Source organism: Coffea arabica, chromosome 6c (assembly GCF_036785885.1).
Source record: "Coffea arabica cultivar ET-39 chromosome 6c, Coffea Arabica ET-39 HiFi, whole genome shotgun sequence".
NCBI lineage: Eukaryota > Viridiplantae > Streptophyta > Magnoliopsida > Gentianales > Rubiaceae > Coffea > Coffea arabica.
Genome location: NC_092320.1, coordinates 8,613,595 through 8,629,890, shown reverse-complemented (window position 1 = coordinate 8,629,890; position 16,296 = coordinate 8,613,595). Strand labels below are relative to the sequence as shown.

The following is a 16,296-nucleotide window of genomic DNA, read 5'->3' as shown; positions in this document are numbered from 1 at the left end:
GGACCATATGCTAGTTTAGTTTAGTAGCAAGAGCAATAGTAATATTAGATGTTTATGATTGACAAAAAACATATACTAAAATTGATAGTGATGTGCCGGACGAGGTTGTTGGATGTAAGCAATATTGGGTTGCAGCCAATGAGATAAAACAAAATCGCACGTTTGAATTGTCCCACCAGGAGGGATTTAAGTTCCTCCTTGGGTTGTAGGTGAGGATTCAAACCTCACTTGCAGCAAAAAAAAATTTAATGGTAGTGCCATAGCATTCTCTTAGTCTAATTAGATCTGTATATCCAATAGTCCCTAACACACAAGTCTTCTTAAGCTCCTCCTATCCATAGATTAGGATAGAGTAAGTTATACAATGTATTTTTGCTGGAACAAAAATTGCCCCTTCTCCTGACTCGTGATCATGTTGCATGATACTATACTAGGGCTGCAAACGAATCGAGTCGAGTCGAGTTTTGATCTAAACGAGCCAAACCTTGATTTAATTTCATTGAACTCGAACTCGAGCTCGAAAAAATAAAAAATAATTATATTTATATTTTAAAAAATAAATAAAATAATATTTTATTCTTAATAAATAATAAAATATTAAGGATATATATGTAATTTTACTATTAAAATATAAAAATATATATACTTAAAATAAAAAATATATATATATATATATATACTCGGCTCGCGAGCTAACGAGTTTACAATTTTGAGCTCAAGTTCGAGCTCGATTTCGACTCGAACCAGCTCGAACTCGACTCGAGCCGCTCGATTCATTTGCAGTCCTACACCATACTCGTTCTTTTTCTTTTTTCTTTTTTTTTTTTTTTGGTGTTGAAACTCACGTGCATTAAGCTCAAATACTGGAAAAATGCTTGGTCGTAAAATGTACATTCAATTTTCTTTAATTATTAAGGATCAAAGGATATGACCATCATGAGAAATTAACGAAAGCCACTCAGCAATGTTCCGCGGATAGTTTAAATGTACCTAATATTTGGTGTGAATCATTGCACAAAACTTGCATAAAATTGCTTTTGAAGTTGTCCATTCTGAAAGATTACATGTATTTAACACGTCATTTACAGATTTTAGTAGGATGATTAGGTGAACTCAGAAACAATAATAATAATAATAATGTCACTTCACATCACATAATATATATATATTTATGTATCTCAATACCTGATTTTTAACCAAACACATGAACTATATATATATTTCTTCCTGGCGTCGCAATCTAGAAGCAGCCGGTGGGTGTTTACCGCCCGCCCACCTTTATAATTATCAAAGCTGCCAAAACCAATTTCTTGCTCGACCTTGTAAAATTTGATATGATCCAATGAATTTGCAACAACAGCCAAACAACATTAGTCAGCAATTTGACAAAAATTGTCCACTTGGGAGTAGAGAAAGACCGTAAACCTTTAAAATATACCTCAAGATTACGACACCTTAATCGGAATTAGTTAACAAAATCTTTTCAACTATTCCTGAATTGATCTCAAATCCGACGGGGACAGCATTTCTTTCTTTTTATTAATTTTTGATAAACAGGGACGGCCTATTTACACTTGAGGGAGCTAATCTAAGAAATTCCAATAATTGAACCAATATTCATAATTAAGGAGTAATTCTTTTATCAAAAGATGCCAAATTACCACGGAGAATATACGCCTGGACAGGGGAACCTCTGCCATGTCATAGGAGATAAGACTGGTCCCACACGATGTGATATGCGTTTACTTTTTTTCTGGAGGAACAAATATATGAACAAGGAGCTCCTGTAGCTATGCAAACTGCGTGCAAAATGTTCTTTTGTCACAAATGGTCGAATGACACCCTGACACAAAGGGATAATAAATACCGACAGATGGTGATGCAAGTGGAAGCGGCTTGCATCTCTTAATTAATCATGATATTTCGAGTTCGAAACTCATGAGAATGAAAAAAAAAAAAAAACCAACTTTGGGAGAGATTTTTTCTGTAAAGGATCCTACGCGGCTCGAACAGGATTAGTCGCAGACCGTAAAAAAGATGCGGACACCTGTGGGTTATACTCAAAAAAAAAAAAAAAAAGAAGGCAATAAATCTCTTTTCGTTTAGACGAACATTTCATGTGATTATGAAGTCCGGATAATCAGTTTTTGTTGATGTTCTGGTTTGTTTTTATATTTAATTATAAATTTTTTGAAAGTGAAAAAAAAAAAAAAAAGAGAGAGAAGAAGAAGTTGTTCGTTAGGCTAAGATCTACGGCGGCTTGCAGTTGTAAGGAATGGAATTTTGGAATGGTTGGCGAAACTATATACTGACAAACTCTTTATTGGTGTGCAAATTGAATAAATTCTGCCGCTTCCGAAACTTCGAAAAAAAGGAAAACGTGTTTGAATTGAACACGTAGAGCACTCGGAGCAACTTGTAGTATCCAATTTCAGTCCCATTTCCGCTTCTGTCTCTTTCTCTGTAGCCATGCATAAAATAAAAGCATCAAAAGTGAATTTGTTCAGGTTTCTGGTTCTCTTCCACACGGCTCTTTCCTTTGCTCAGTCTTATCCATTGCATTGCCTTCGAGAGAGGAGGCCTTTGCTAGTCAAGCTCTGCCCCCACCCGCCAAAAACCTGCAAAATTTTCGGTCAAAATTTTGTGCTGCTACTAGTACTACTGCCATGTTACACGTATGATCACCTAGAACAATGGACTCTCGTCCACGCCCACCACCGAAATTAAAGCGCAGTTACATGAAAAAAAAGTCCACAATTTTTGAAGCTTTAAATCATTAAATGTTGAGCTCAAAGGTATACCAATAATTAAGCTTCTTTTTTAATTCCCAAAAAAGTTTCAGCCTACTTTTAGTTGTAGCGGGGGGAACAGATGTGTAGTGTACAGACTATCTGTTTACTTGTAATCTATGCTCTTCGTAAGACGTATTTTGGGACGTTCATGTGTCAATTATTTAAATGAAATATTTAAATAGGCCACTCTATTGTGGTACTACTACTTAAAAATAGGAATATATATATATATATATTTAACTATAGACCACTCCACGTAAATATGTGGAGGGGATGGCGCATTTATGCACTTATGTTTTGTTTGAATTGTATTTTTCTGAACTTTTTGTGTGTTTAGAAAAAATCTAGCAATTTTTCTTTAAAAACATGCAATTCAAACAGGGTTTAGTTTATAGTCGAAAATGTTAGGATGCAAACTAGTTTGGAATAGTAGGATGCTTAGTTTGTGAGTTTTAGAGCATATGAAAGCTATAAAAATATATATATATATATATATATATATATATATATATATATAAACGGAAAATTACATTAAGGGGTAAAAAAAATGAAGAGAAAAGACAAATTTGTAAATATTCTTTTAGGTTATTTGAGAGTTTTATGAGACAAAACACGATTAAGATTATTCTTAGTTCGGTTGGAAGGCAAGAAATTGCATGGATAAAATAATATTTTTTATTTAAAATAAAAAAAAATGTGTAAGGATACATGTTTTTAGGTATTAATATCCATTATTATGATATGACCGCAAACTTAAACAACGGGACCACGATATCTAGCACTAGCCTCTCTCTCTCTGGCCTCTCTATATATGACGGGCTTTCCTATACTCTGCTCCCAGCGCAATCAATCTTCTTCTCCCTTAATTCTATCTCAAAGCTAATTTCCGAAGTTCCAGGCAGAGAGTCTCCAGTCTCCACCACCATGAGTATTTCTTACTTAATCCCACCGTCGTCTGGCTCTGGACGCAAAAGCGGCCGGAGAAATGGGTTCAGGAAGCGGTGTTTGATGGTGATGAAGCAGCAGAAAACAAGAATCTACATCCTCAGGCGCTGCGTCACCATGCTTTTGTGTTGGCACGATCACACCTTATCAGATTAGTAGCTCAATAAATTGAGTATCTTGTCCGACAGCAATTCAGGGGACGCCCCCGGAAGCGAGACGGAGAACCCATGTGATTCTTTTTGATGATATGATCCGGCAAATCTTGATCTTGGCCGAAACGGAAGGGTTCAGCAATTAAAGGTCATTAGAGATCAAGGGTAGGTGCTGCAGTCCAAAAATGGGCTGAAATCGTTTGGTCAAGAGATGTTTATGCTTAAGGTCAATGGACTCATCCCCATTTGTCTTGATAGCTGTACAGGAGTTGGAGAGGAAAAGGGGCAAAACTCTCTGTTCAGAACTGGAGAGCTATTTCTCCTCTTGTAGTTGTAGCCCGTGGATGATGAATCTACTTGAAAAATTGATCTTGTATGGATGAATTTGTCATCGAATCTAGGTCTTACGCCTTGATGATTTCTTTTTGAGGAACGCGTAAACAGCAGTGTTAATATTACTGTATTGATAATTTGTCACTGACTTCCGGGTGCTTTTGCAAGCAAATTTTTTTTTTTTTTTTTTTGTTTTGTCACCAGATAGCACAACTCTTGATGATGAATAACATCAGATGAACAACCAAATAAATTGAACTAATTAAACAAGGATTATATGGGAAGTTACAGTCTATAGTCCACCCAATAACATGATGGATCATCAAATGATCTTCATTCCTTCCACTATGCATGATTTCACCATATCTTTCCACTGACATGCATACTTGAGGAGCAATTGGGATTTGGTTGGTTGGTTATGGGGGGGCTTCTTAATCAATTGCCCCACATGTAGGTGATCGGAGAAGCAAATTTCTCTGTCGCATCAACTTCATGGTCAGAGATGTGGTTTGCATAGCGGGGTAACCTTTAGAGGCTGCCTCACTACTTGTGCCTTAAATGAGTCTAGCGGGAGGACGAGGTCATCCTTTACTCCCACCTCAATTTGTAGCCTTGTCAAAGAGTAGATAGGGTGGTGGATTGCTACCCTACAATTGGATGAGGACCAATAAGGGCTTGGTCCCTCTTTTAACTGTCCGGGACCGCTTGTTAGGATTATATTTTCACGAAACAAACTTTCATAGGTGAGATGAAGGTTGAAGCATGACGGTCACTTACTCATGATGCGCCATGAAATCTCCTTAGAAAGCTTCTTCAAATACATTTTTTGTTGTTTTGGGGGGGGGGGGGGGGGGGGGTTATGGAAGTTCTGTGAGTTTTGATTACATGCTTATACTACTACTCTTGGCAATGAAAATAAGGACTTTTGCAGATCGACATGACGGTCATTTACTTGAGTACGCTAAAATAGGCTCGATGAGAATTTTTGTTTTCCTGCTGATATAGGCTCGATGAAGAGGGTGCATCTGTGCACCTCTGGTTCATAGCAGAAGATTTCGAAGAATGAGATGCAAACTAATTGCCAAGTATAGGATGCTAAGTCTAGCGTGTGAGTTTTAAGAGCAAGGGAAAACCAAAAAAAGAATATAAATTAAGGAAAAGAAAACCAAGAGAAAAGACAAATTTGTAAACATTAAAACGTTATTTGAGAGTTTTATGAGACAAAAGACGATAAAGATTATTCTCAAGTATGAATGGAAGGCAAGAAATTGCAAGGAAAAAGTGAACATTTTATTTAAATTTTTTTTTAAAAAAAAAAAGAGGAGAATTTGTGAGCATGCATTTTTTCAGCACTTGGGATCCTCGGTGACATGTTTTCTATGCCAATTCAATGCCATCAATAGTGTTGCACCAAGTGTCATGTTATTATTTAAACTTGTATTAAACCAAGCCAAGTTGAATTATTAAAAAATTAAAGTGTAAATAATAACAAGACACTTGGCACAACACTATTGGTGACATTGGGTTGGCATATAAAACATGTCACCGAGGATTTCAAGTGTTTTTTCAGGTAGTAGTTTCCATTGTCATGATTTGACCTCTAACGTAAACAAAGGGACCGCGATAGCTGACACGAGTCGCTAGCGCCTCTCTCTGTCTTTGGTCTCTCTATATATGACGGGTTTTCCCATGCCCTGCTCCCAAGTCCCAAGTCCCAAGTCTCAACTCAGTCCATCTTCTTCTACCTTAATTCGATCCCATGGCTGATATCCAAAATTTGAGGAGTCTCCATTCTCCACCACCATGAGCATTTCTTACTTAATCCCACCACCGTCTGATTCTCGACGCAAAAGTCGCCTGAGAAATGGGTTCAGGAAGCGGTGTTTGATGGTGATGAAGCAGCAGAAAACAAGAATCTACATTTGGTTGCGACATCAAATGGCCGCTTACTTGATTTGGTGGATAAAAAGAGGTGAGATTTTACTTAATTCTACCATCATATTTTTATTTGTTAATTCACACACTCCAAATGACGTTGATTCACGATTCATGATTTTCTTATATAAAAAAAAAAAAAAAAATCATGAATCGTAAATCAACGTCATTTGGTGTGTGTGAATTAACAAATAGATTATAACAGGATATGAACCTTAATGATACTGCTGCGGATGATGTTGATAACCTTGAGGTACATGAAACGTACCATACTTCTTATAATTTGCAGAAATTAAGGAATTCTTAATAGAAAATATTACTAAACTTACTTGGATCAGAAATTAAGGAATTCTTAACAGAAAAGATTGCTGAACTTACTTGGAATATATATATATATATATATATATATATATATATATTTTTTAACGAAGAACTGAAAAAGAAAAGATTAATGAAGTTACTTGGATTAACCTGAAAATTTTTGTAGGAAATGCCACTGAGTTCATGGGTACCTCCACCCAGAAGTGAGACAAAACAAGTAAATTTTGGAGCAATTTTTTCTTCCCATTGTGGAGTAATGAATAGCGATGATTTATTACCTATATAACTTTTCTTTTGCAGGGAAGGGGAGATGCAAAACCAAGCCTGCTGCCTGCCTCCCCAACAACCACTCTAGTTCCACTTCTACCATTCTACTGCCTGCCCCTTCCCTCTTCTACTCCAAACTCTGCTAATATTCTAACTACTGCTCCAAACTATTCTTATTACACTACTGACTATGCTCATGCCTTAATATTGTACATGGACGAATCCAAACTCCATTCATATTTTGCCTTACAATTACAGTAACCTCTGACGATGCTCATGCTTAGTACCTTTATAAGGACTTGGGATTGTACATCGATGAATCCAAACTCCACTAATATTTTGCCTTATCACTACTCCTGGCCATGCTTATGCTTAGTACAGTTACAATGACTTGAATATGGAGTAATGGATGGCAACAGGGCGATTTTGGGGCAGGGCCACCCGTCAACAAGTAACTCCCCCCGCCCCTGCCTCTCCCTTGTACTAGTGACCGAACTTCTTGTTGGCATGGTGAGGTAGCAATTCAAGGAGCATATATATGCATGATAGGTCTAGATAAATTTAGATAACTGGAAATTCCGCGAGAACTCTTGAAATAGTTCAACTAGTTGTCTTGTTAGATTTCCTTAAAGCAGGCTGATGAACATCTTGTTTGTAGCGAATAAAGAAGTAACATGACAGGAGGACTTCAGTCTTGATTCTTGTTCCCTCGTTTTATTTTCTCCAGTCTACTTGACCGATTGTAGCTATTCCTCTTAGCTCTTATAATTAAGGGTTTGTCAGAATAGTTTCGAATTATAAGTTCTTTCTTCTTGTACTCATCAAACTTTTTTTTTAAAAAAAAAAGAGGAAAAAAGAACAACTATAAATAAAATACTGTTACTATTAGTAATATTCTAGCTAAAAAAAACTAATTAATTCCAGTTACAAATAGCTAATTAAGCGTTAACTAATACTAATTTATATGGATATATAAAATTTCTATGTAATTTATTAAATGATGTGGGGAAATGATTCCCCGCTCGCCCCCCGCCCCCCCAAACATCCCCTGGCCTGCTGCTTTAAAACGGGCCTTCCGGAAAAGAATTTAAAAGGTATGGAGACATGGGGCGAATTGGAAAAGAATAAATATAGTAGCACTTTTTCGAGATAATTTTATCAAAAAAAAATAGTGTAACACTTTTTTGATTTGATATATGTGAAATAAAAAAAATTAAAAATTGTATTAATAAAGTAAGTCAGCGTGCAAATAAAGTATAAATAATGTGCAATCCAAACAATACAAAGACACGCAAAGGGATTGCAAAAGAATAAATTTACATACAAGCAACGTGTAATATTTTTCACTTTAATTCTTGAAAGTTAACTCGTCCTTAAAGGTCTAATTAGTCGTTCAAACCAATTCTGTTTAAAAGACTTATAATTCAATTCAGTTCTACACTTTTTTTTTTTTTTTAATTGTGTTTTTTGACCGTTTTGCCAGCTTGAATTGTCCATTTATACATATTTTGAGAAGCATGCTAATCATATCCTGATACTATTTGGTAGCTTGGTCACTGTTCACCACTTCCCTATATTGGTTCTACTGTTACAGTCATTCACAAAAAAAAAAAAAAAAAAAAAAATTCACAACAAAGAGAGGAAAGCAACCAAATTGATCAAGTTAGTGGAGCGATTGATTACACATAATTAATGCCATACTGCAATTATTTGTTCTAATCATTAAGTGTTACGCTTGGCTGCGTATGAAGAACTTGGTGTGTTACTGGAAGAAAAGAGACCTAACGGTGTAAGCATAGACTGTATAGATCGAATTGGACATTTCTGCAAATTATTTTAACCAATAATATGAGTTTCCCCTCATCCCTTTTGTCTTCATTTTTAAGCATATAACTAATTTCGTTTTCCTGTTTGCTGTCAGTCCCTCGTCAATGGATCCATGAAAGTGTGAGTAGGAATACGGAACAAACAACTGTGATGCCATCTCCTTGTGGAGATGAAGATGAGCCGGAAAAGCCGAGGAGAAGCTGGGCTTTACTCATTTTAACGATGACATTATTGCACCTTGTTGCCGGGAGACGGCGGGCTTTCCATGCAGTTTGTCCATCCATTAGTGGTACTCCCACTTTAACCCTCCTACCACCCATCAATTGGCCAATTTTCTCCTCTCCATATCGGATACCACCCGACATGAGCCATTCTGCGACATAAGCATGCCAGGCCTCATACATGCAAAAACACATTATTGTTCCAAGGATGGTTGGTTGCCAGCGTCCAAGAAAAACCAACGTAGTTTGTTCTTCTTGAATCCTTTTACAACAATATACGGTGATAAAACTCCACGAGAGAGACACTATAGATGATCACATCGCTGCAATTACCATCTCCTCTCCACCCTCCCTTTTGAGAGTTGGCTTCGTCAACTGTGGAGACGAAAGATGGACCGGAGTTACCACTCGTACGTTGAGTTTCAGGCTTCTACTGGTTTCACCGAGGTGAATACTTCTGCTTGGATTTGTATTGGAGCTGAGCATGAATTGTTTTCTAGAATACATTTCCCAATTTGGCCTGCACGAACCCTAGGATCTATTTTTTTTTGCAATCTACTACAAGTACCAAGGGATGCTTCATACTGCAGATCCTTGTTCTTTTTATAAATTCGTCCCATGCATCCAATGCCAGTACACGAGGTCAGTGTCAGTCAAGGCTGCTGCATGCAAGGTCCAAACAAGGAAAAGAACACAGTTTTACACAATTACCTAACTCTTCGGCTTAGCTTAATTTGGTTATTCTGTATAATAATTCATCGTGGACAGATTTTTATTCGCTTAAAATCCCTTTTTCTTTTTCTTTTTTTTTTTACACTCTTCTGTGACACCCACGTTGGAAAAAGGGAACCCCATAGGAAAAAGAAAGACAAAAAGAAAACTGGGTATGGCCGCTAAAGAAATCATATCTTTCAACATGATGCCTATCCTCTTGTTTGGATTGCACCACGCTTTTAGCTGACGATGAAAAGGTGGTATAAAGCTGAAACTTTGATAAGAAAAGATCAAAATAAAATAAGAAAGGAAGTTTGCATGAGATCGAAACACGTAGATTTTCGTTGGAAAGTTGAGGGATTTGCGATGGTATCTTTCTGTTAAAGGAGTCAATGGCCTCTGCTAAGTACTAACTAAATCATCCACTATGGTCTACAAATTTTCTGGGGGTCCATACTTTTTTCATGACCTTCAAGTTGCTAACCAGAAAAGGAAAAAAATTTTTTTTTTCTGCTAACTGGAAATAGTTAAAGAAAAAAAGGCTGCTTATACAGGTTCATACTTTTGTCATGACCTTAACTACGAGTTGGTTAACTAAAATAGAAGGCCTTGAAGTTTACAAAACCTCAATATATAGCAAAAAATAAACAAGGGTGATTGATTATGTTTGGTCAATGATGGAACCAACCAAGGGGGCTGATGGGGGCATGGCCCCCTCCCCCAAGTATTGAAAATTTTTAATCTATAATGTGTAAATATATGCCTAAAACAAAGCTGACATTCCCTAATTTTTAAAATTTTAGTTTATATTATGAGAATATATATATATATATATATATGAATTAGCCAACATTGAATAAATTTTTTCTTCAAAAAAAGTTATTTATTTTTTACATATCTTTATAATTAAAGTTAATATTTGATATTTTTACACGTTCATATATATATATAAATAGATGAAAATTATTTTGAACATAACATATTAAGATAATTTTGTTAGAAAAAATTTTGGCCTTCCAAAGGAAAAAAAAAATTTCTGGCTCCGCCATTGGGAAGATTAGCAAGGGAGAAAGACCAGAGCAATATACGCTCCTCCTTACAGGCCACTTGGAATCCTCGATGACATGTTTTTCTATGCCAATTCAATGCCACCTATGATATTGTACCAAGTGTCCTGTTATTATTTACACTTTAATTTTCTAATAATTCAACTTGGTTTGGTTTAACATAAGTATAAATAATAACAGGACACTTGGCACAATATTATAGGTGGCATTGGATTGGCACAGAAAACATGTCATCGAGGATCCCAAATGCTTAACGGCAACATGCCTACCAAAATACCGCATCTGTGAATCCTCATTCGAAGTTCGGAATGTAACATCTCGTTTTTCAACTCTTTGATGCGTTGCATGATACACTGTACTATATCCGTGCATCAAAACCAAGATAATGCAAAACATTCATTTTCCTTCCGAATTCCAATGTCTGATTGTGAAAAAATGACAGTACCATTCATGCACATTTTCCTTTGCATCCCATAATTGAAAGCTTCTCTAGAAATTCTCCAATTAACGAAGGATCCTGATGCAAATTGCATTCCGTCCTATGAAATAAAATTTTTACACACTTCAAAGTTTTATTCCTTTCCAGTTGGAATTCCGTTATGATCAGTTTCCGACTGTGACAGGTCTTAGAGGCCCTAAATGGCTGGGTCTCATTTCACAATTTAATAACTGAATTAAAAAAGGAATCTTCCGTCCTTTTTCTTCCTTCGACGTTTCTGGCCAAACTTTTTTGGTGCGTAGATTTCATGAAGTTTTTTCCAATATCCAATCACCAATCCCACAAAATCATTATTATAACAGAAAGCAGAGTGACTAGACAGTCTAGACTAGAGTGTGAATGCTTTCACCCCTCATCATCCCGGTGCGCCTATAGATATATATCCAATCTAAACAAGAACGAATCCCCCTTCCCTTCCCATTTCATTCCTTACCTACGCAATCACTGTTAATCAAAGTTGCCGACTTTCTTGATTCACGAAAGCAGAGATTTCAAGAAAATATTCACAAAAATGAGACAAGCAAGAAAAGGGCTCATTAACTATCATCGACATGCGGTAACTGTTCTATTATTATGTTTGCTTGTCATGGTCTCAAGGGTTTCAAGCTTGGGAGTGAACTGGGGTACCATGGCATCCCACCAGCTGCCTCCTGAAAATGTGGTTCAGATGATGTTAGATAATGGGTTTGATAAAGTGAAGCTGTTTGAAGCGGATGAGAAAATTTTGGGAGCCTTGATTGGAACCGATCTTGAAGTGATGCTCGGAATTCCAAATAACATGTTGAGGGAGATCAGTCAGGATCCCGAGGCTGCTGCTTCTTGGGTTGATGCCAACGTCACTGCTTATTGCTTCAAGGGAGGGGTAAACATCAGGTTGACTCGCATTGATAATTTTCCTTAATTAGATTCTACAGTCTACATCTTTCTTGGTCGACTTTGTTTTGGGATTTTGGGAGAGAACAATATGACTTCTGACGGTATTGCATGGGAAAAAAACAGAGCATCTTTTTTCTTTGTTTAGTTCTTCTCTTTATCCTTTTCTGGTGAGTTCTTGGAACTTTATAGATTTTTGCCAAATTTGCCATTTGAGAGCTTTATAGACTTTTGCCAACTTTTGTCATGTGAGAGCTCTTTATAGCTGTTTCTTGGGTTTTTACTGTTTTGATGGTGGAGGCAGTGGGATTGCATTCTCTTGCTGTTGATAATCAACCTTTTCTGCCATCACCTGTAAAGTTTCTTTATTTTTACCAGCAGAATCCAGGGATATCCGGGTTACTAAATGAAACAGATTATTTTGTTTCCTATGATAAGTTTGTTTCTGAGTAATTAACAACCTGAACAATGAAAATGTAGATATGTTGCAGTCGGCAATGAGCCCTTCTTGAAGAGCTATAATAATTCCTTCCTGCCATACACACTGTCGGCCCTGAAGAATATCCAAGAAGCCATCAACCATGCTGGACTTGGAACAGTCGTGAAAGCAACAATTCCTTTCAATGCCGACGTTTACAACTCGCCGGAATCAAATCCGGTCCCTTCTGCTGGTGATTTCAGGCCGGAAATACGCGACCTCACGGTCCAGATAATCCAGTATCTCCATTCGAATGATGCCCCTTTTGTTGTTAACATCTATCCTTTTCTCAGCCTCTATGGCAACATTTACTTTCCTCTGGACTATGCTTTCTTTGATGGGTCAAACAAGCCTATAAAAGATGGTGATTATCTTTACACCAACGTGTTTGATGCAAATTTTGATACTCTTGTTTCCTCATTAAGTAGAGCTGGGTACCCTGAGATGAAGATCATTATTGGAGAAGTCGGGTGGCCAACGGATGGGGATAAGAATGCCAATATCCAGAATGCAAAAAGATTTAATCAGGGATTGATTCAGCATGTTTCTGGTGGAGTTGGAACCCCTGCTAGAAATGGCAGCATAGATGTGTACCTTTTTAGCCTAATAGATGAGAATGCCAAAAGCATTGAGCCTGGCAGCTTTGAGAGGCACTGGGGACTTTTTGAATTTGATGGGAAGCCAAAATATGAGTTGGATTTGTCAGGGTCTCGGGAAGAAAAAGGTCTAGTTGCAGTTGAAGGTGTAAGATACATGCTAAGGAGGTGGTGTATTTTGGACCCTCGTGCTAAAGAATTAGAAGAATTACCCAAAAATATTGATTATGCATGTAGTCTTTCAGATTGTACTTCATTGGGGTATGGTTCTTCCTGCAATCATTTGAGTGCCAAGGGTAATGCTTCCTATGCATTTAACATGTATTATCAATTCAAAAACCAGAATGGATGGGATTGTGATTTCTCAGGCTTGGCCGTTGTCACAGATGAAGATCCCTCTGATGATGAATGTCAGTTCCCAGTGATGATTGCAGATGGTCATTCAATGGTACTGCTGCACAAGACACTGCTGAACATTTTGCTGGCTGTTCTTGAAGGATGCGTTGTGTTTTTGCTTCTCATCTCCTAATATTTAGACAGCGACATGGAGAGAAGTATTCTTTTTTCTTTTTTTTTTTAGTGGAAAATCAAGAGTCTGACATATATTTGTGCAGATTATAACAGTGGCTATTTGTAGAGTTGGATTATAATTGAGGATTCTGCATCTCTTTGATTATGTCTCATTTATTCCTTTGATCCAATATTCTTTGTAAATATGCTAGCGGTTAGAGGTGGCAATTTCCATTTAACCATCCATATCCATCTCACTTAAATGGTTTTGGATTATTAAAAAAATTTAGATGGACATTAATGGACATCCAAATAAAACCAATTGGCTTGATGGTTTCAAGTGGATCGTCCACGCAATCCATCTAAATCCATTGGACAAATTACACTTTATCCCCCCGTGATTTAGTGTTTGTATACATAACTTTCATATGATTTCAAAATCTATACATAACCTTCTCATAATTTGAATTAGAGTGTCAAAGTAACGGAACTTGCAATCCATAATAGAGTCACCTAAAATGTCAAAAATACCCTATGTAAAATTAAAAATTATTTATTAACCTCAGGAAGGTTATGTGCATATTTTGAAAATTATAAAGAGATTATATGGTAAAACATTAAACCATAAGAGAGTTATATGGTAAAGTATAAAATCATACAGAATTAGATCGTCATGTATATTATATTTATATATTTTAATCATTTTAGTAATTTTAATTTTTAAATAACGGTAATTTCAATATTTTTAAAGGTTCCGTTATGAATGATCATTTTTGTCACTTTGACACTTTAATTCAAATCATAAGGGGGTTATGTATAATTTTTGAAATCATAAGGGATTATGTATAAAAATACTAAACTATATGGGGGGTAAAATATAATTTGTCGAAATTCATTTAAGAATATAACAAGCAAACCCAACATGTTTTGGTAGTACCACTATTTTCTTATGATGGGCCTCTTGGTTAAAAGAACTGCGAATCACGGAATGAAATAATTTCCTTATTTGTTGCTTGGTTAAATCTATTGGAATGCACTTTTTGGAATCATTTCTAAAAAAATCGGACTTCTTCCATTCCAGAACAAATTAAGGGTTTTGGACAAAACCCTCAAATTATTCCTTTACAACATTTATGGATAGATCTACCCATGACATACAATTACCGCCTTTGCTCTCTCTCTCTCTCTCTTTCTATCACACGCCCCCCGCTCTCTTGTTCTTCTTCATCAGTTTTTTTATCATCCCATATATTCTTCATCTCTTATTCAAAATCTCTTTAAAAAAAAGATCTAAAGTAGATCTAAATGGATTAACAGTGAACAAATATCTTGAGTAGATAATTTGTTCAACAAAATCTCCAAGAGAAAGATCTGTAAGAAAAACTGAAAAAGAAAACTCAACCCTCAACCCTCAGCGACAAAATATTTCCTTTTTCTCTTTTCTAGTTTTCTCCTTCCCTTTTTTGTTTCTTTCAACTAACTAGCTTGTATTGGATTTGTTTAATCAAATTCCAATTGAATCAGAAGGGACGGTGGTGAAGATGATGAAGTGGTCGCCGTGGCTGACTCTGACCACCAGAAGGTACAAGGTGAAGGTGAAAATCCATGAAGTTCCTCCTCCTCCTAGGATGTTCGGATGATGATGACATCGACATTGTGTTGGTTCTAGACCAAATTAATCATATAAGTAATAGTAATTTCTTTGGTAAAAATTTAACGAAGAAATCCATAAAATCTCATACCTCAATATTGCATTAATAAATACAAATAATTTGTACCATCAAAGTTATTTTGGCATGGGTTGATGCGCAAACTAGATCTTAAAATTATTGGATGAACAGCTTCTGATCTTCAATCCGACCACCTTGAATTGACAGCTACTAAAAAGTTCGATAGGACTGAGACGCGTTAAACGCTCTCTTTAAGACGATACGCGCCTCTACCGTATTTTTTAAACCGATGCAGAAGGTCTAGCGCGCCGCCTCCAGGATACAACAACCCAACTCTATAGTTGTTGCTTCTCTTTGATCTGCACAACCAAGAGAAGCAGATGTTTCCCAATATCTTACTTTGCCCAAAGAAAATAGAATGAGGGAGAAATAAATGTGTGTGAGGAAAATAGTATTTATAATGATTTTTTGTTGAGAGAAGTGTATATATAAATTCTCCAAAGAATTTCACTATTTATAAGCTACAAAATCTTAAGAAAAAGGGGTTGAAAATGTGTAACGGTTTTTCCATATTAAATTGTAGTCAATTGGTAGAATTTGTAACCTAAAAAATTAATCCACATTTGAATGGGTTATAAAGACTCAATTAAATTCTCATTTGAACAAATAATTCATTTGTAACTCTAATTCAAATAATTGTATAATAACTCCATTTAAAATGCATTGTAACTCCCACAATTATTATTCTCATAACTCCCAAATAAATTATTATAACTCCTAGTAATGAAACTCCCACAATTATAATTCAAATAACTTCCAAATGAATTATTATAACTCATTGTAAAGATTTGGTCAAGAAAAAATTAAGATGTTATTAAAATACACCAATACATTGACCATAGTGATTGCGCTCTAGATCAAGGAGACGTTGAGGAAAAGGTTATAGCCGTCAAGATGGGATAGAAAGGCAAACCCAAGTTTGCATTGGTCCCCTCTCATCTACCATCCTCCAAACAATGCAGACATTTTTCCAAGGAAAAGGTTGTGAAAAAATTGGAGGAAGGGAATATTAAGGCCATTGAATGGAATGATGAGG

The 16,296-nt window shown here is 36.2% G+C and overlaps 1 protein-coding gene and 1 long non-coding RNA gene across 2 annotated transcripts; both read left to right on the top strand.

Annotated features, from left to right (window-relative positions):
- Positions 1–5,818: 5,818 nt before the first annotated feature.
- On the top strand, positions 5,819–7,447 carry LOC113691721 (uncharacterized). The gene is made up of 2 exons (XR_003448765.2): positions 5,819–6,194; positions 6,779–7,447. It is a non-coding gene; the product is annotated as an uncharacterized lncRNA (long non-coding RNA).
- A 3,929-nt stretch (positions 7,448–11,376) lies between these two features.
- LOC113692566 (glucan endo-1,3-beta-glucosidase 8) lies at positions 11,377–13,703 on the top strand. The gene is made up of 2 exons (XM_027210985.2): positions 11,377–11,946; positions 12,427–13,703. The coding sequence occupies exons 1-2, from the start codon at positions 11,585–11,587 to the stop codon at positions 13,547–13,549; spliced, it is 1,485 nt and encodes a 494-aa protein (XP_027066786.2). The 5' UTR covers positions 11,377–11,584; the 3' UTR covers positions 13,550–13,703.
- Positions 13,704–16,296: the final 2,593 nt, after the last annotated feature.

Excerpts from the sequence above, each read along its gene's own strand:
- LOC113692566 (XM_027210985.2), top strand. The coding sequence starts at position 11,585 with ATGAGACAAGCAAGAAAAGGGCTCATTAACTATCATCGACATGCGGTA. Across the intron at positions 11,947-12,426 it reads AAGGGAGGGGTAAACATCAG|ATATGTTGCAGTCGGCAATG; the intron begins GTTGACTCGCAT and ends ATGAAAATGTAG.